The 20,466-nt window shown below is 43.9% G+C and overlaps 1 protein-coding gene across 2 annotated transcripts in view; it reads left to right on the plus strand.

The window, feature by feature from the left end:
• Positions 1 to 20,466, plus strand: part of mEFG1 (mitochondrial translation elongation factor G 1) — a 138,268-nt gene that overhangs the window by 7,255 nt on the left and 110,547 nt on the right. The window contains exons 2-5 of one of the 2 annotated variants that reach the window (XM_084595693.1): positions 3,799 to 3,862; positions 7,734 to 7,763; positions 8,625 to 8,747; positions 18,647 to 18,853. In XM_084595693.1, coding sequence (XP_084451819.1) covers positions 3,836 to 3,862; positions 7,734 to 7,763; positions 8,625 to 8,747; positions 18,647 to 18,853 — 387 coding nt within the window. In that variant the 5' untranslated portion in view covers positions 3,799 to 3,835. The remainder of the gene's footprint in view (positions 1 to 3,798; positions 3,863 to 7,733; positions 7,764 to 8,624; positions 8,748 to 18,646; positions 18,854 to 20,466) is intronic. The other variant, XM_084595692.1, reaches the window with a different exon arrangement.

Raw genomic sequence — 20,466 nt, forward strand, 5'->3', positions numbered from 1 at the left:
GAGAAGCGCGCTCTCCCTCGAGACCGGCCGTGTATCGGCATGCATGTGTGGCTGTCGCTGTCGCTAGGTAGCGTTTTAATGCAGTTTTTTCAGAAAAGAAGAAAAGGGACATAATGTCAATAATGTAGAAACAAAAATTCAATAAATAGAATGTTGGTATAGTTAACCAAAACAATAATTAAGATATAGGGAAAAAAATGAGCATGATAGCTACTGCTACCACCCCGTTCCAAAGGGGACGTTCCTATATTCCATCCATCTATCCTTCCAGCTCTGCCGCAGGTTAAGTGTTATATACCACTTTTGCTCACGACTGTACGATCTCGTTTTATCGGCGTGCATAAAATTAGTCCAGTTAATACTGGTACACGGGTCGTTGATCGGGGCCGCACGTTCCAAGAATCATTGAAGTGTTACGTTTGTGAATGAATGAAAAAAGCAAGTGGGTGGGTGAGAAAGAAAGCAAGCGAGTTTTATGAAACCATGATGTAGCTGGACCCAATACAAAAGCAACATAAATTATAAAGTGGCAGCTTGCAATACGACCATTTACAAAACAATTAATGTATGTAAAAAATTACCATTGGAAAGCATCAAATATTGGTTATATTGGTTTGAGAGAAATGGTAATACTTTATGCCACTTTTTCTAATATTGCTCAGTCAATATAATTATTGCTTAATCAAGTACACACAAGCGTGATTATGTTATTCTGACTTTACATAGTAACCTTTATATAACAACCCCACAACCTTTTAACAACATGGAGAGACCACACCCTTACCAAGGCCCAAAAGCCAAAGTCGAACAGGGCCGTCCCTTCACATTCAGCTCTGCGGTCTCCAGTTTGAAGCTGTCAGGCCAACCATGGAGAACGATCATGGTGTCAATTCTCGCCTTTTTGCACGGAGCTCTTGCCGTTAATGCCGACGACAGCATTATTTAAATTGGGCATTATTTGGAAAGTTTTGCTTTCCTTCTCAGTAATCTCTGTGGGTTTCCTATCTTGCTCTAGCAGGCGTTCCAACGTGTTCTGGGCTCGCACCTGCTTCGATCATGTAGCAATCTTTCGTCAGCTGAGGTTCCATTAATGCACACAGTTTTCGTTGTTCCCTATCACCAAGAAATGCAGTCACATCATTACTTGGCAGTAAAATACACAGCACAAAAAGTATCACAATAGGTGGTATACACTGGCGGTCACATGGTGCCCAACTATGTTGTCGGCTGCAATACTTGCGGTGCACGTAGCAGACGAACGACTTCGGTAGCATGCTTTCCTCGCGTGGTGCATTCAGATTGCCGCTTGGAACGCATGAGCATGGGAGACTTGGCGAGCCGTTGCCACGTGCGACAGCAGCAAGAAACAATGCTGCAAACAAACGCCACTTCAGGTGGGCAGCTGCACTGCTTAGTGCTGCTCGACGCCATGGGCTGACTCAAAGTGGCAGCAGCGCTTCAGTGAAATTGGAGAGTTGGAGTTTGAAAGCCTTATTGCTACCACACTACAGAAATGCTTTTTTCTTAAACAAAGATTTCTGTCTACAGTTGCAATTAATGGTAGCTCATCAAGGCGCCAAAGCGGGCTAAATGCACGGTGGTAGTATATTTTTGCACTATGCACCATGCATATTGAAAAAAGTCGACATTCAGGTGTGCAGCCCACACTCCGTAGTCCACACTTCATCCCTGTCGCGTCTGTCGTTCGTGTTGGCATCTGTAAACACAGTGCAAATACAGTATAGTGGCTGAGTTTAACTGTCAGGTTGCCGAATTGCCAGGTTGCGTCTTGGCGCAAGCATAGATTCCCACACTGTATACAAGGAAAGAAAAGTAATCGCCAGAGGGGCCACTACAACCCCCCCCCCCCCCCCCCTTGCCCCTGAAACAAAGCGCATGCTCCAAGGACTCATTTCAAGGTCTAAAACATAATGAGGTCACATATGATTCCATAAGTAAAGCTTTTGGAAACGTTTCATTGGGGACTATCCTGCGCTTATTCTGGATGCACCTCGTTCAAAACGCTTGCGGGTAACTCCGAGGCTAGACTCTGAAGCGTTATGTCTAGGTCACATATGCAGAAGAAATGGAAATCAAAGATTCTGCGCTGACATGTCGTCTAGAATAATGCAAGAGCACCACGTAGGCGGTTGTCATCGTTGCCCAAGCTTTTGTTCCGGAATAGAGGGAAAACGAATCCATGAGCAACGTTTGTCATTGCGCCCTTTTCGCATACCTTGGCTCGAACAGTGCTAACCAAGACATGTTCCCATTCTAAGTGGCATTTGTTTATGGCGCATTTTCATGCAGCTATCCAGTGCAGCGACAATTACAGGTCCGGTTTGCAATGCATGAAGATTCTAAGCGACAAATGAATATGGCAAGCAAACCACAGCAACACGACGAAACGCTTCCGGTGCAGGACTGGCAAGCGTTCATTTGCTATGTGCACCACAGAAATGGTGGCCGGCGGCCTAGTTGAGCGCCATGTGGGTGCAGTGCATACCACCTATAGAGCTTGCATTATCTGGATCCCAAGCCACACAGCCATTGAAGGCAATGAGAAGACGTGAATATGTGATGCACAAGCTTGCAATGTGGAAATGAAGAAAGTAAATGTGCCTTGTTGAGACTGCATGAAGTTAGCACAGCATAAACTTAGTGAAAAATGGCAGCCCACATGGGATGTCCAAATAATTGACAAATTACACCAGGTCAAGCCCATGTTAGGAGAATGGAAGTTATGCTCACACGAAGAACACTTCAGATTTGTGATACTATGCCATCTTCACGTTGGACTCACACCTTACAGTCGCACACAACTTTTGATTAAAGACTGAGTTACATGTGAGTAAAAAATTGAGCGATGCGACAAGGCGGTGCGGCGAAAGCGATCATGGTTTGCTCGCCTACTGGGGAAGATACATGCACGCGACAGCGCAAACCGAGCGAAACGGCGACGACGCTTTGTGTAGGTTGTGTGGCTGGCATAGGGGCTTAGTACACTGCAAAACTACTGCCAAATGCAACAACATTCAAAACGATTGCAAGAATTAAAGTTACTTTGCTACAACATGGCAAAGTAAAATGTATTTACAACAAACCGTATCGAATCTGTGTTAACTTACACTGCACAAGTAGTCACGTGACCCCTTGCTTTTTTTTTTTTTTTAGGTTGTGATTAGACGTTCTTTGAATCCTTGGCCATTCACCGTTGTTCGTACAAAGCGAAAAATTTACACGGTAGTGCACAATCACAATGCAGCACAGCAAAATAAAGAAAGCGTGCGAAATGAGCAGCAGTGACGTATGCTTACTTCCGGGTGAAGTAGCGAAATTTTCTATTTCGGCAGATCCGAGTGACGAGCCAAGGGACACATGCATTTCGGCGCATGCCGCCGTTGCATTCGCGTGAGTTTTTGCGTACATGTAACTCAGCCTTATTGAAGGAACGGAAACTTACCTGTGAAGCGTCTAGAGAAATACTCATAGTAAACCATATCTTATTTACTTGCTCAAAACTTGAGAAATAGCGAAAAAAAGTATATGAGTGTATTATATAATATTTGCATTCCATTCCACTTTTGCCTATTCTTAGGTGAAAGCGTAACTGTAGAATTGTCACCCGTCCCTAGTTTTCTAAAAGAAGGAATGTTTTGAAACAAACTATAGCTTTTAACTTTTATCTCCTTCATTATAACATACATGCATTTTAATATCAATATTCAAACAGTGCGAAAAATACAAAGACGGAGCAAGTACAACAACAGGAACACAGTTTGTTGATTTTTTTGTAAGGGCACACGGAGAGAGGGCAGAGCCCAGGCAAGGAGAAATGATACTTAGAAGAACGAAAAGATTGGTGAGTTCTGTCTTGTTCAGTCTTTGTCTTTTTTGCACTTTTTCAATGTGGATAACAAAAACCAACTTGCCCAGCTTTCTGTTCTACATTTCCTTGTGCTTGCCAGGTGGTAGCCTCAGTTACTTGTGCACTAAAAAAATGCAAACATAATTTTCATTGCATTTTGCTGCCTTCTTTCTGACTAAACACTGTATGTATTGCAATGGAATGTGAGACAAGATTTCATGTCTTTTACATTTTTTTTTTCAAAATATTAAAATGGCTAGTTAAAAAAAAAAAATAAAATACTAAGCTTGGTGCTGCCTTCTCTGCCTCATTTTTTTTTTTTCTTTTCTCTGTTTGGTCTGTTCTGGTTTTTGGGTTACTTGGGACCAGAGTTGTACATACATAACGCGTTACAAATAATTGATACTTGTGATCATTACATTTTCTATAAGTTTGCTTGATTGATTGGTTGTTTACTTGGTTGTTTGATTACTTTTTCCAGCATTAACATTCTGGTTAATTCAATCACTTTTTCTTGTAATTGATTGCTCATAATCATTTTCTTCTTTTCCAAAGGCAAGGTGTAACCAATGGTACAGCTCGGAGCATCTCAACTTGGCAGCAAACACTAGTGCTAATGAATGATGGAGTGACCACAGACTGGCTGTGGAAAACTAGCATGGGATCATGTTCAGGCCCTGTTTGCGTAATCCCTGTCTCCGTGTGGGAGTTCCCATCTTGAGAAACATCATGTGTACATTCTGTGGGGGCTGCCCACCCACTCGGATGGGGCCACAACTCACTGCACCCAACTGGACAGCTTCCATGCAGAGCAGGAAGGCAAATTTGCGATATATCTCTAGGAAGTGCGCAAAGGAAGGATTCTATTGAAACCAGCACAGCTGCTGGAGGGTTTTGTGAACAAGATGATTCGAAATGTGTTCATAATTTAAAAATACTCCTTTTCCCTGCAGCATACACATTGAGAGAGCATTCAGCATAGATGCTATGTCTTGACAAGGAATCGTGAGGAAATCTTACTCGGCTATGCGGCAAAAGATACAGAGCCAAAATGCACAAGCTCACTGCATAGCAGAATATAGCCTCCCCAGGAATTTCATGGATCATGCTCCGGATTATTGTAACATTACGGAAATAATCGCATTATTATTAAATTAAAATTATAGTGCAGTCTACGATACAATCCAGTACAGCTTAAGTATAAAGCATAACCGAGCATTATTTATGCTTCCTTAGGCCTTTATTTATGCATTTCTTTGAAGTTGGTGGCTCAAAAACAACGTAAAGGCAGAATTGAAAGCGAATTACTAACTGAGGCGAGATATGTTTAAACTGCTTGGTAAAGTAACACTGCAAGGAAAGCCCTGTCCATGTAACCTTGGCTGCATAGCTACTGGATGAAGCTGTTCCTGAATGTAATGACAATTTTGAAAAACAACTCCTCTTGAAAACTAATAGCAAAATATTTAACTAGTGCACTCTAGTTCATTGTATTTTGGAAAAATTTTTGTTATGGGAAGAGAAGTGACACAGTAGTAATCAATTACTTTTTTGTAATTGATGAGTTACTTCTCAGGGGCTGTATTTGACCACTGTAATTAGCCACATTCTACATGGAGTAGTTGGAATTCGAATCAATTACTTATTTTCTGTAAAGTGTGCAAAACTGCTTGGTACCAGCTTTTCACTCACTTTCAGCTGGGGCCTTTTTAAGCAGTTTGAGTTTATGGTTTGATTATATGCCTTTTTTTCATTACTGCTTGCAGATATCTTTAAGATCTTTAAGCTTAATAAATGGTAAAAACAAAAGGCAGTACAGCCCAGTGCACCAGCATCTAGTCAGAATGGAGGTGTATTAATGGACTGTATATAATGCAATACCTTCTTTTGCCTGTGGAAACGCAGGAGGTCAACAGGGTAAATGCCTATAGTGTGGCTAGAATTGCCAACTTTTGTTGTTGACCCTCGCAATTTTTTGCATATTGTGAACAATGCCAAAACTAATGTCTTGTAAGTACAGTTCACATCATGCCAGTGAGCCTGGGATGTGGAGGTGCTTGGCAAAGCAAGCGGGATATGGGGACCATAGTGTGGTGAAGTTATTAATTAGCCTAGATCTGAAAAAAAAAAAAAAAGGAATGAAGAAACTAGTGGGGATGAAGCAGAATGATGATTCATAGATGGGAGAAAAAAACAGGACTACAGGATCTCGTTCTAGAACAGGTACAGTTAAACCTGGCTGTAGCGAGCACCTTTGTAGTGAATTCCTTGATGTTAAGGCATTTCTCAATTTTCCAGTGCCACCCCCATCAAAATGTATACATGTGAGAACTCCATGTAACAACAAAGATGTTGCAGCAGTTGACCTTATAACGCAAATTCTCTGCATTAGCAGTTCAGTAGTGCTGCAAAACTGGTTTTAATTGTACTTTCCCTTCGAATACAATGAATGTGCTGGACTTAAGTTTTCCTTGTGTCGGTCGCTGGAGTCAGACTTGATTGAATGTGGCATGCATGCCTCAGCAAAATCATGAGTACTCACTCAGGCTTATCCACAAAATTTTGGCCAACCTGCAGGCTCACTCAGACTCACATGCTCGAACTCACTGAACTCATGAACTCAAACTTGTTCACAACTCACTCAGACTCGCGACTCATTCAGAGTCAACCCTTTATTTCAACTGCTCACTTCAACTCGTTACTCATTTGGGCTCACTCACTCAGTTCTACTTACAACTCACCTAACTCATTTCAACTCATGGCTCACTTCAGCTCAACACTCATTTGAGCTCACCCACTCATGACTCACCTGGGCTCACTCATTTCAACTCATGACTCATCTAAGCTCACTAATTTATATGGATGCACACATTTGGCCTCACTAACCAAACTAAGCAATTTCTTTCACCAAAGTGGTCCTGACCAAAGTAATTATGTTTAGATACGAGGTTTTGTTTTTGTGCTTTGGCTTGATTGATCGTTTTTCATGTGAGTGAAGGGCCACGTGTGATTTTTACTTTTTTATCTGACAGTCAAAGCTTAATATTGTTGTGAAGAAGATAGGCAGTGGCATGAAAGGAGCGCTCGCACTAGGCCAGCCATTAAATCATCTTTCACCCTCTCGCCATGTCGTGCGGTCTTCTTTCTTGTCACCACGTGTCGACATTGTAGGTTGTCAACAGGCATAAACAAAAAGTCTGAAAATTCTGAATAGACTTGACTAGGCCTCTATCCACTCTAAGTTGTATATCAGTGGCAACACTCATAGTGTGAAAAATGCATGAAATAAGCATGGGAGCGCACGCAGGAAGAGGCTTCACGCATTTCTTTCTTCCGGTCACCGAGAGGTATTGCCGACTCACCACGCCCACCAGCATCCTTTGTCGTGGCAATAAATCTTTCCTCCCCTCTCTGTCAGTAAGTGAGGAAAAAAGGCACTCACCAGCATTGCAAAAGCAAAGATTGTTTTCTGAGCCTGAACCAGGACTCATGACATAGCATCTGAATGCAATTCCGGACCCACTCACGACTCGGATCAAGATCTGAATGTGAGTCTGGACTCATTCGTGACTCAGATTATGATCTGAACGGGAGCTTGGCTGAGCCCGATTGAATCAACTCATGAGTGATTCCACCGACCTATGCATGTGGTGTCTTTTTTACCGCTCACTATGATGCACAGATTGTGAACCGTGGGGTTCAGCATGATAAAGAGATATGCGCTTTGACAGCTGTCTTCTTTCAGTCGGTCTGATCAGCCAGCATTGCCAAGCCTTGTGCACAGTATTTTATGGCCTCCGTGCCCTTGTTGTTTTGAGTATGGAATGCTTACACTGGGTCTGTTTTTTTTAACCTTGTTTTGCAGATTTCAGCGGCCAGCTACTCGAGCCAAGCGGTGAGTCTACGCCATTTTTTTAGCAGCACTCATGGGAGCTCCCATCTTGTGGAGCTGGAAATGTAAATTTTGTTTTCAAGCTAATTTCAGCCAAATATTTGAACTGGTTCTGAACCTCTAGCTTTCTAAGAATGAGTGGTAGCTTGGTAGCTTAATACAATGTATTCTGTGCTTTCCTAAGGAACTACTTTGTTTTGAATGGCTGATGTTTTGAATGGCTGATTCTCATAGCTTTACCGGTTGGCGACGCTTGGAAGTGTGCCTCGCTCTGAATGCATGAAACGTGGTAAAGGGGGCTGTAGATTTTGGAAGTGGCTATCTAACATAAGCTTTTCTTGTTCATAGTGGTTATCAAAATTATGTGCTTGCATCCATTGGGTGAGCTGGCTTTTAACCTAGTCAGTGCTTTAGTCAATGTCTTTAACAGCCTTGTTTCTGCTATATGCTTCTTTTTTGCTCTGGTAATGTTGTACTACTGGGTGAGCCTCGGACCTTATCATGGTTCCATTTATGTAAAGAAGAGCTTCGCAGTATGGAGTTATGACAGTGGCTTTCATCTGGGTGCTTATTCTGCTGTGTATGCTGAGCCATGTCTTTTATGATAAAAACAATATGTTTTTTTTTTTTTCAGGTTACACATAATGTTAACAAAAAGCTAAGAATCTGCACCTTTTTTCATGATGCACAAAACACAGAATGCTTTCATGGCTGTTTAAATTACTGCAGTTTCTGGTGGCTTGCAATGTCTTGGTGTCCCATGTTTGCTTTGCAGAAGGCAGACCACTAGAATGAAGCTATTGTGAATCAGGACTTGGAAACCGCTGGTTTCTTTGCAACAGTGTTTTGTGCTGCCGTATGCAGGAGAAGCACAAGGATGTGGAGCATATCCGAAACATTGGCATCTCGGCACACATCGACTCGGGCAAGACCACACTGACGGAGCGGTTGCTCTTCTACACTGGCCGTATCGACCAGATGCACGAGGTGGGTGGATTCAACCAAGCTGTCTGCTGCCATTGTATGGTTTCTGGGACTGCCAGAGTTTCCAAATAATGGCAAGAAAGGCGTGTACGCTTCCACTTTTAAACTGAGCTCGCCTGCTAAAGTGGTCCCTAACAGCGTGCACTAATTGGTTGAGCCAGTGACAGTCTCATGCCAGTTGGTCGGAATGGAAAGCATTGTAGGGCAACCGCAGTTCACTTCTGCCGAGCCACTTAGGTAGCCTGGGAAGGTGAGATTTTGTATTTGGCCTGCGGCTCTCTATGCTGGATGAACAACTAAAGCAGCACTTTTACCCAGTGGTAGTGGAATGCGGTCGTTCCCCCCCCAAAGCAGCAGGAAATTTTACAGGGTAAACCGTGCTGAACTGCATTTTCTTATTTAGAAAAATGAGTCCAAAAAAGACATGGTTCAAACAATGTAACCCCTCTCTCACTGTAGGGGTGCATTGGCCAGCATACGTTGACATTACCACAGGTAGTGAGTTTGTAAAGAGCGCCACTCAAAGACAACAGGAGTGCCCTCTCCCCTTGCAGTATAAATTATTTCTGCAGAATCAGTGTGCTTAGGGAATCTTCTTGTGGGGGCTCTGTTCCACTTGCATGCCGTCAGAGGTCTTTGCTTTGCTTCAAGGTGAGGCCTTTCATACTGCCCACTATGCGCACATGCCAGTGGACAGGATATGAAGGAATCCAAGTGATTGGACTCCTTCACTCTGTATAGCTCGACTCTGAGAAATTCAACAGCGAGGGCACTACTTTCAGGAATTGCTAAATTTGGCAGGAAAAAACGTAGGCGAAAGAAAGAAAACATACACAAAAAACATGCACACAAATGCTTTTGTTGTTGTCATCACAACAGCAAATGACATGCCATGTCTTTTCAGATGATAACATTTCCTGTTGGCAGCAGGAAATGTTTTCATTCTGAGCAGCCTCGGGCCCAAATCTTTACACTGTAGGGCAAGTGCAGTGTGAAGTTGCGTCGAGAATCTTGTATGTGAAGAGAAAAAAAACCTAATAGTTCATTCTCGCTTTACAATAACCAATTGAAGCTGGAATTCATAATGTGACTGAACAGTGTGACGCTTGCAAACATACACAAAAAAGAAATACGACGTAATGTGTCTGCACTTGGAAAAAGCCTTTCCCTGGCTGCTTCTGTTTGGCAGGACTGCTTTCAGGAGCAGTTGTTTGTACAATGCCACAGCAAACATTGCTGCTGCGGCGTTATTTCATTTCATATCATTTTAATACCTTAAAGACCCTGTTAGCGGTATTACATATGGTGTGGAACAAAAATACAATCAACTTTTTCTTCATACATGATTCGTGGCAACACTTTCACGAAACATCAAGGGACACGGGATGGCAGCGATGTGATGGGAAAGGTCGTTCCAGTCAGCTGCTGTTCTCGGAAAGAGTGATGTTGAAAAGGTGGTAGTACGTTCATGTGGGTATAAAACTTAAGGGGTAGCCGGTGCTGTAAGAAAAGTGTGAGGCAGGTGCTCAGGTGTAGGGTTCCTGATGAAGTGCGGAATAGTAAAACTTGTGATAAAGACAGAGGCTGACAATGCAGCGGTGGAGAGAAAGATGTCGTAGATCTGATAGTTTTCTTAGGGATAAAGTGCTGACATCCCATGAGTAGCATGAATACATGAATCTAGTGGCTCTGTTTAGAACCCCTCGAAGGCATTAGCAAGACGTATTCCAAACTGCATACGAATATTCTAATTTCGGTCAGACCAAGGCTGTGTGAGCAAGTTGTCTTGCATGGGGAGGGGCACTATGGAGAACGCTTTAAGAAAATTTGCTAGCAGATGAGGTAATGGTCGTTACATGGGCTTGCCATGTTAGATCAGAAGACAGAGACACACCCAAATACTTATATAAGATGGTACTTGATCAATCAGGGCACCGGAAAAATGATACGAAAATAAAAGAGGATTACGGCGACGGTGAAGCGACATAGTTATATACTTAGGAAGATTATGAGTCATTAGCCATTGTTTGCACCATGCTTGTATGCTGTTTAGGTCAATCTGTAAAGATTCTTGATCAGACGAGTTAGTGACAGGTTGGTAGATAATACAATTGTCAGCAAAAAATGCATATGGCATGACACTTGGAGGGTAAGTCATTGAGGTAAATTAAAATCGGGAAGGGCCCAACAACGGATCCTAGTGGAACGCCTGACGTTGCTGATAATAGATTCAAGTTGGCATTATTAACTGAACTGAACTGAGAACAATTAGTAAGAAATGATTTAATCCACTCAAGTATGTTTGGGTGCAAGCATAAATTGAAAAGTTTCAGGAACAAGTGATCGTGCGGAACCTTATCAGATGCTTTCGTGAAGTCGAGAAAGATGGCATCAGTTTGCATGTTAATATTGAGGTTGGTATGCAAATCACGAAGAAAATGTCCAACTGAGTCTCGAATAAAGTGTTTTTGTAAAATTCATGTTGTGATGAATGAAGAAAATTATTTTAATTCAAGAAACCCATAACCAAAGAATAAATGCCATGTTCCATGAGCTTGCAAGGCACACTGGTAAGGGAAATGGGGCGGTAGTTGAGAGGGGAATTTTTGTTACCTGGTTTGTATACAGAAACGACCTTCCCCATCCTCGAATCATCTGGTAGCAAACCTGTCTGAAGTGACTGCACGAAGAGCGAACCTGAGTATTGTGGGGATTCGTGTGAATCCCCTGCCTCCATTATAATGACCGCGCGGCGTAATTAGCACGCGAGGTTACACATGCTGTTAGGGAGGTTGGTGGAGGAGAGGGCACACTGGCCACCCCCACAGCCTCCTCGTCTCCCGCAGCGACGCTGCCGTGGGTTTCCCTCTTTCCACCCGGTGTAGCTTGGAGACCTTCTCTGCCCTGTCCGAGACGAAGAGTGCACCTGTCGCAACTCTCTCGGGGTCTTCGGCGGTTGAGTGGTTCATGATTTCCGCTGGGGAGACAACCACTGTCACTGAGTCGCCCAGTTACCGTACGCACTTACCGCAACAGGCTGTGAGCACAAAGCCACGCCAGGTGAGCAGAACACTCCTCTCACCTCCTTGCGTGTGCTTCCCCATTTCATCATCATCATCATCAGCCTGATTATACCCACTGCAGGGCGAAGGCCTCTCCCATATCTCTCCACTTAACCCGGTTCTGTGCTAGCTGCATCCACTTGACCCCTGCGAACTTCTTAATCTCATCCGCCCACCTAACTTTCTGCCGCCCCCTGCTACGCTTTCCTTCCCTTGGAATCCAGTTTGTTACCCTCAGCGACCATCGGTTATCCTCTCTTCGCACTACATGTCCTGCCCATGTCCATTTCTTCTTCTTAATTTCCACTAGAATGTCGTTAACTTGAGTTATTTCTCTGACCCACTCTGCACGCTTTCTATCTCTTAATGTTACCCCTACCATTTTTCGTTCCATAGCCCTCTGGGTTGTCCTCAACTTAAGTAGAACTCTCTTGGTTAGCCTCCACGTTTCAGCCCCATAGGTGAGTACAGGCAAGATGCAACTGTTGTATACTTTCCTCTTGAGCGATACTGGTAAGCTGCTAGTCATAATCTGCGAGTGCTTGCCAAATGCGCTCCATCCCAATCTTATTCTTCTTGTTATTTCCTTTTCATGGTCCGGATCTGCGGTTACTACCTGTCCTAAGTAGATATATTCGCCTACTACTTCCAGTATTTCGCTACCTAATGTAAACTCCTGTTCCTTCCCGAGGCTGTTGAACATTACCTTAGTCTTCCCCATTTGGTGGGTTTTTACTTCACCCTCATGCACGAGCGGGACATTCGCTCACTATGGCGGTTGCATTTGAGTGTTCACTTGGCATGTAATCGAACATAATAAAGCCTGTTCGAATACGCAACTCAGTGTTTGTCCCCTCTGGCCCAAACCCGCCGCAGTGGCGACTTCTCGCACCGCGGGTTGGGGGTCTCAGCTCTGTCTGTTAGGGCTGGCACGCCGGGGCTAAAAGGTGACTGCAGCGTCTAGCCTCCCGTGGCGCATTATCCTCAAGAGTAACCCCCATAGTATTTAGCAGTGATACGTTTAGCGTTCATTAGGATCTTTGGATTAATTTCGTCCGGTCCAGCTGATGAAGACGGTTTGAGATTTTCGATTAGACATTCAGTACCAAAAGAAGTAAAAGTAACAGATGTCATAGCAGGAAACGTGTTGAGGCTTAGAATGAGGTGTGATACATCGGTTTCCATGGGGAAAACGGATGAGAAATCTGCATTAAATATGTTCGCACATTCACTATTAGTTACCAGTTTATCGTTATCATTTGTTGGAAAAATAGTACGCGTGAACTGTAGGTTTATCGTCTACCAAAATTTAGTAGAGTTTGCAGGTAGCATCAGTCATGTAGGTCAGTATGAAAAAAGAATGTTTCGCTTTTTTTGGTTGCAGATACATATGCACATTCAGCTTCATAGTACTTTTCCCACGTATTATGTTAGAAGTTCGTTTTGCAGTGTGAAAAAGGCGTTTTTTTCTTGTCAATCCTTTTCAGATTATTAATGTATCGGGATTTTTGCTGATTAGAGTGAGGAATGTATTTCAGTGTAAATGTGTGTTAGTTCACTAATCTTTGGTTTAAAAAGGAACCAGTTTTCATAAATGGTGCGGTCAGTAAAAGAAGATTCAAAACTCTTGCAAAAGCTGCTTAGTTATGTGTTAATAGCATTGTAATTGCCCTTATCATAAAGAGTGAAGGTTTTCTTTGGAGCATTCTTTATTAATGGCTTGAAGCTGATAACAGCATGGATTATTTTATGATCACTGATTTCCTTCAGTTATGAAATCGAAGATGAACGCTCGGAATGTGATGTTAGGATGAGGTCGAGAATATTTGCACGGTCTTTCATGACACGCATGGGCTGAGTTCAAAGCTGCTTTAGATTGCTACTAAGACAAACATCTATAAAGACATGGGGTTCTTCATGATGGGCAGTTGGGTTAGTTTGGTTATCCGAGTTGATTTCAGGGCAGTTGAAGTCCCCCCAAAAAAAGAAAACTCGCATTCGGATATTTTCTAGTTGGTTTAAAGCTTCGTTAATGGTTTTAGCAAAAGTCAGGCCTATTGTTGGGAGCACGATAATAGTGCGACCGGGGCAGTGTGGCAAAGCAACCATAGCACTTCAAGACTAGTTGGAGTGTTAATCTTTTTGCAGTCATTTTGGAAGAGATTAAAATCTGGCAAATCGGAGAGAACTTCTGCGTCTGAAACAATGCTCGAGAGTAGGGGTGTGCGAATAGTACTTTTTCCAAACCGAATCGAATACGAATAGTGCACTCTTGCTATCGAATCGAATACGAATAATGTAGCTAAAAAGCGAATCGAATACGAATTGAATAGTGAAAGCAGCGAATCGAATACGAATCGAATAGTGAAAGCAGCAAATCGAATACGAATCGAATACTCTGCAAGTTATGTTCATATCATTTGTACGTTGATTACAAAACATTAAAAAGTGTCTGAAATTCAATTTTATTCAAAATGCTGTTTGATATATAGTTCACAACAATGTACAGCTGCGTCAACCTTGACTACAGGCGAGGTAAAGTCTAAATATTTAAAAGCAAGAAGATTGCACAGAGCCATAAGCAAAAGAAAATAGCACTCTGTAAAGTCAAGTGGAGTTGGCAGGAGTTAATAAAATTACTAGATGCAACTTGGCTAGAAATACAGCCTGGCACTACTGAATGCACAACTAGAAATTGAGTACTGTCAACATGGCATCAGTCAAACAACATCACATCAACTAAGACAAGACTTTCTCAGACTAGTCATCAAAAATTTTAAAAATGCTTGACTAGAATGCTTGACGTGCGCGCAGGAGCAGCGGAGCGGTAGTGGTGGTAGCGGCGGCGCTGCGGTAGAGCGCTATAACTCGTGAAGTAATAGATCTGACGGGAAAACGCTGATCTCCTCTAGGGGGCGCAACTATTAATCTCTACGCACATTGTCAGTTGCTGGTTGTTTTTATCTACAACAATTACGTTTCAACGAGTTTATTTAGTGAACTAGATTGCATGATACAATATATCAGAGATTACGAATGGCTGAGCGACGCTTTCGTCCGACTTGCGTCCGCGTAACCCGAGGCCATAGAGTTGCGCTTCCCCTGCTGTTGGCTCTTCGAACTAGCTATCGCCGAGCGCGCGATCTCCTCATCGTCCTCTTCGTTTCAGTGACTTTCGTTGCTTTCGTTCTTTCTCAATTAGCTCGCTTGCTCCCCTCTAGCTGGCGCTAGGCGATTACAACTGGCGCTAGGCGACCTGAGATATATAGTGGAGAGATGTATGAGCATGAGCTGACAACATTCATGCAACTCTCATGTCATGCGCCACTCGCATAATAAACTTAAGCTCAACTATTGATGATGAAAGTGAATGAAATTTTCAGGGAATAAACATGTAGCGTTACTTCTTGGCAGATTAGAGACGTGTGAACTATGACACGACTACGAGAAGTTGCCTCCGCGATTCGTGATATGTCCAATCTTTAAGAATGTTTCCATGCGAATGGACCGTGTCGCGGCCACGCTGAAGCATGTAGGCTCCCTAAAACGGTGATCTCTGCTTCTCACGTAGGTTTATTGCGGCAGCAAGCTGTGCCTGCTCGGAGCTGACGCTGCCTTCGCGAGAATGGTCGGAGGTAACCGAGACGTTAATTCGTGCCAGTTATTCGAAAAGTATTCGAAAATTATACGAAAATTTGCGAAGATATTCGAACAGTTTCGAATACTTTTCAATTTCCACTATTTGATTCGTTTAACGAATCGAATAATATGATATTCGATTCGATATTCGAAAATTTCGAATATTCGCACACCCCTACTCGAGAGCCATGTTTCAGTTAGAATTAGCATAATGGAGCCTGATAATGATGCAATGCTGGAAATTTGTTCTCGCTTGGCAATATACACAGCATATATTAAAGATAACAGAAAGCATATTGTTAGCCCAAGTGGAAGATTAGGGGCGGCTGGACGCTTGGCAATGACGAAATTATGGCTACGAGATTTCTTTAACATTATTTGAGATGTTATCAAAAGAGTATCGCTTAGGTTCAACATAGAGTATTTTATAGTGGAGCAAGTATGCCACAGATGATTTAAAAAATGCGAGCAGGCGTTTGCGGACAGTTTGGACTGCAAAGTCTTTGCCAATGCTGTAATCAGTTCCTTTTAGCTTAGGTCAGTTAGACGAACTTTTTTCTTCAGCTTTGAAGGAAGAGAATTTTACAATTATTAGGCATTTGCGGATATTGGACTGACTGTCGAGGTGATGTGCATGCTCTATTTCGTGATGCTTAAGGATCCAGGTAGAACAAGAGGAAGAAGATGATTTACACGGTATGAAGGAGCACTGAACAAGGGTAAATGGGGGGACGTCTCAGTATGCAGGTCGAGCCAACGTTTCAACAAGTGGACTTGTCTTCGTCTGGGCCAACAAGCACCAATTAATAGTGTGAACAGGGCAGTATGGCAAAGCCCAGGTGAAGACAAGTCCACTTGTCGAAACGTTGGCTCGACCTGCATACTGAGGCATCCCTCCCTTTACCCGTGAGGCTCAAGGGTTATTTGGAACTGATCAATGCAATGGCTAATGACAACTTCTTCTGCCTGAGCAGACGTCTCCCTTGCAGAGGAATCGGGTAGGCCATAGAATATCAAATTATTGCGCCAAGAGCGATTTTCCAAGTCATCCAATTGGGTATCTATTACAGCGACGATTTGAGCGGCTTCAGTGGTGGCCGATTCTGCAGTTTCGAGCCTAAATTAAAAAGCCATGAATTGTGGGCACTGTCCCTCTGGCATGGTTAGACATTTGCTTAGGCCGGATATGGATTGATGAACCATGAGCAACTGTCCTTTGACATCCTGCACATTGGCAATGATCTGAGATTGACTGGTTGACTGGTAGTCAATTTCTTACGCTCTGCTAAAACAGTTTTAATTGTTTCACGACCAGGGTTGGCTTTCACATCACCTGATTGGAGTAATAGGGATTGAATGACCTGGAAATATTCCGCTGCGATCATGTAACAACACTTGGGGCTCACTGGCTGGATCAAACAGTAATTGCTCGTTTTCTTAGCAAGAAGACACTAACCTGCAAGGGAAAAGCAAGAGGTGCAGTGCACCGCATTGTAGCACAGCCACCGATCCCACAGAGTCTCGGTTGGGCGTTGCTTAATTATAGCTGGTGCGGCGGTTGCTGACAATGACGGTGGCGATTGCTGTCCGATGGCCAGGGTGAGGATCGGCGTGAAATCCAGGAATGCAGAAGCAGAAGGGGCGTTGAAGGTGGCAAGATGAAAAGTAGAATCCGGACCAGCGTGATGCTGCTGACTGAGGGCAGACGGGACAGTTCAAGGAGTGCTGATGATATCTGATAGCAGCAGGGTCACGACGACGGAACGGTTGATAGTCTGCTTGGTGAAAGGAAGAGGTGTAGTGCACCGTTTTTTTGGCACAGCCACTGAAGCCCGTAGAGCTGTGTTTGTACCGAAGCTGAAGGTTCTCTTGTCCCAACGCTGCCAGCATTCGACTGATGGCACTTATGTAACGGCAGCATAAGTGCCTTCTTTGATACCTACTTCATGATGGCTTTTCTTGGCAATGGACTGAAGACTGCCGAAACACGGTCTCTCTCTCTGTGCAGAGGAATACTGGTGCCTCCACTAGTGTTCTCTTAAAGCATTGGTAACACTAATCATACAAGGAATTTTCCCAACATAACTGCCAAATTCCAGCGTTGGAAAGGCATGTCAAAAGCAGTTTTCTTGATTGCAGCTGATTTTCTATATGTGCGGTTTCAAGAAGCTTTCATAGGTCCTGCCATCTACAGCAACAGCAGAGCAAAGCAGCCATGGAGCGAGCAGTGCACTAAGCCGACTGTACTATAGCCGAGCTATACTTTATGGAGGGACGCAGCTAAACCTGTCTAGCTTCCCCTCCACTGCCAGGAAAAATTGTGAAGTGTAGCTAGAGTAACAAAACGAGGAGGGCAGGCTGTCGTGGGAGCTTTGGGGGGAACCTGAACTTCCTTGCTGCTGGTGCAGCTGGTTTTGTATGGTGTAGGGCATGCGTGCATATTTTCACAGCTCAAAGAAATGCTGCAGTGAAAGCCCTGGCATTGCTCTGATACTCATGTTGACCCTCCTCTTGAATGAAACTTGTGCCGACAGCCGTCACTATAGCTCAAGGGTAGAACACTAGGCCCGAAATTTGGAGGTCGTGGGTTCGGGTCCCATCAGCGGAATGCTTTTTTTTTTTCTTTTTTTTTTAAATTCTACTTTCTAATCAACTATCACCACGATTGCATTACTCATCCACATTCACGCACAAAAAAAAGAAGGAAACCTTCCCCTATGCTTTTGGGGTCTTTGTTTCATAATGAGCCCCCACCGTTTTCTGAATTTGTTTGCTAACTAATGAAAAGCGGAGTCTTCACTATGTGTCATCAACTTTTGCTGTCTTGCACAGCTAAAAAATATAACTAGGCTGCAGCTTAGTTGAAACATGCTGTCATGTTTTAAATAAGCTGCAGCCTTGCTTAGTCTGTAATTTGTTTCTCTTCATTTCTCAGCATGCAACCGCATCCCTTCTCTTCCTCCCTGTATTTTCCTTCTTCTTCTCTCCCTTCCGCCATTGCTAAGTGTCGATCTGCTTGGGACAAGCCAGCCACTCCACTTGGCTGCAGTCACGTGATCACTCAGGGTGGGATCCCATAAACATTTCTAACTGCAGAAAGTCACCTTACATTTTGCATTGACAAACTTCTGGCCACCAGTTTGCACGTGTCGTGTTTGTGTGAGGCACTAGGCTCAGGGTGGCGTTGTGTACTATTTACAGGTGAAAGGCAAGGACCAGGTGGGGGCTGTGATGGATTCCATGGAGCTCGAGCGGCAACGGGGTATTACGATTCAATCAGCAGCCACCCAGGTGTACTGGGGCTCAACAGCCATCAACATCATTGACACACCTGGTCATGTTGACTTTACCATTGAGGTGGAGCGTGCCTTGCGTGTGCTCGATGGCGCTGTGCTGGTCCTCTGCGCGGTGAGTGGAGTGTTGCCTTTTACTGCAGCAGTGATTTGTGGCATTATGGAGGAGAGACGAATCTCAAAAGGGAGCATCTTCATTCATCCCAGCATGGATTTTGTGGTGCCTTCTGTACACAGCAGCGTCCACTAGTGCTTGCGCCATTTGAGCACAGAAAAAGAAGGGAAAACTGCACTGAAACTGGCTTCAGAAAGCATGTCACAACTGTTCAAGCATTTAAAATTCTCACCAAACGTCAGACGACACAAGCTTAAAAACATATATGTAATATATATTGTCGCGTAGGGGTGACAAGGCCGTACGCACCAAAAGAAGACACAGGCGTGATAGTACTGAAATTAACTCGTTATGGGGCTGACTTGTACCCGCAAAAGAACTAAGCAGCTCGGCGGCGGCAATAGCAGCAAACGTGCTCGTTGATCGTCGAACTAAGAATGCCCGTTTCACTTGTCAGCACTGAATTTAAAGGCAGTGAGGAAAGACTGCAGCGGTGGCGTAGCGGTAGAACATCCGCCTCGCATGCAAGAGGACCGGGGCTCAAATCCCGGTGCCGCGCAATTCTCCACCGGATGAAAAAAAAAATTTAAAAAATCCGCGTGTTGATGGAATTGCATAAACAGGGTTGGGGTGCGACCTGATGCCGGTGAACACCTCTGGCAACGCACTCCCTCACTAGAACAGGAGTTGGCCACCCTGGTGCAGTAATTGGCCGCAACCTCCTATGATAAGCTCCATAAAACCCCGGCCCTCAGTCACCAGCGGCTGCGGAACGACTGACCACGGCGGCGGTCAGACCTGTGACGCAGCAGGGGGTGCTAAGAAAGCCTGGCTCCGCTGGACAGGCCGCCATTGAGAACTGACCCTGACAACGTTTAATGCTAGAACCCTAGCTAGTGAAGCTAGCTTAGCAGTGCTGTTAGAGGAACTAGAGGGCATGAAATGGGATGTCATAGGGCTTAGTGAGGTTAGGAGGCCGAATGAGGCATATACTGTACTGAAGGATGGGCATGTACTGTGTTATCGAGGCTTACCAGAGAGGCGGCAACTAGGAGTAGGTTTCCTTGTCAATAAGCATATAGCGGGTAATATAGATGAATTCTATAGTATTAATGAGAGGGCTGCAGGCATCGTAATTAGGCTTAATAAGCGGTATAAACTGAAGGTTGTACAGGCCTATGCACCTACATGTAGTTATGATGACCAGGCAGTTGAAAGCTTCTATGAAGATGTAGAATCGGCAATGCGAAAAGCAAAGACGCAGTATACTGTACTAATGGGCGATTTCAATGCCAAGGTAGGGAAAAAACAGGCAGGAGACAAGGCAGTAGGTTACTATGGCATTGGTTCTAGGAATAGCAGGGGGGAGTTACTAGTTGAGTTTGCAGAGCGCAATAACTTACGAATCATGAATACCTTCTTCAGCAAACGGAAGAACCGGAAATGGACATGGAAAAGTCCTAACGGAGAGACTAAAAATGAAATAGACTTCATAATGTGTTCAACCCCCGCCATTATGCAAGATGCAGAGGTAATCGGGAAAGTGCGATGCAGTGACCACAGGATGGTGTGGTCCCGAATTAGCCTAAATCTGACAAAGGAACGCAACAGAT

Source organism: Amblyomma maculatum, chromosome 2, assembly GCF_055883805.1.
Source record: "Amblyomma maculatum isolate TAMU_Amacu chromosome 2, ASM5588380v1, whole genome shotgun sequence".
In the NCBI taxonomy this organism is placed as follows: Eukaryota; Metazoa; Arthropoda; class Arachnida; order Ixodida; family Ixodidae; genus Amblyomma; species Amblyomma maculatum.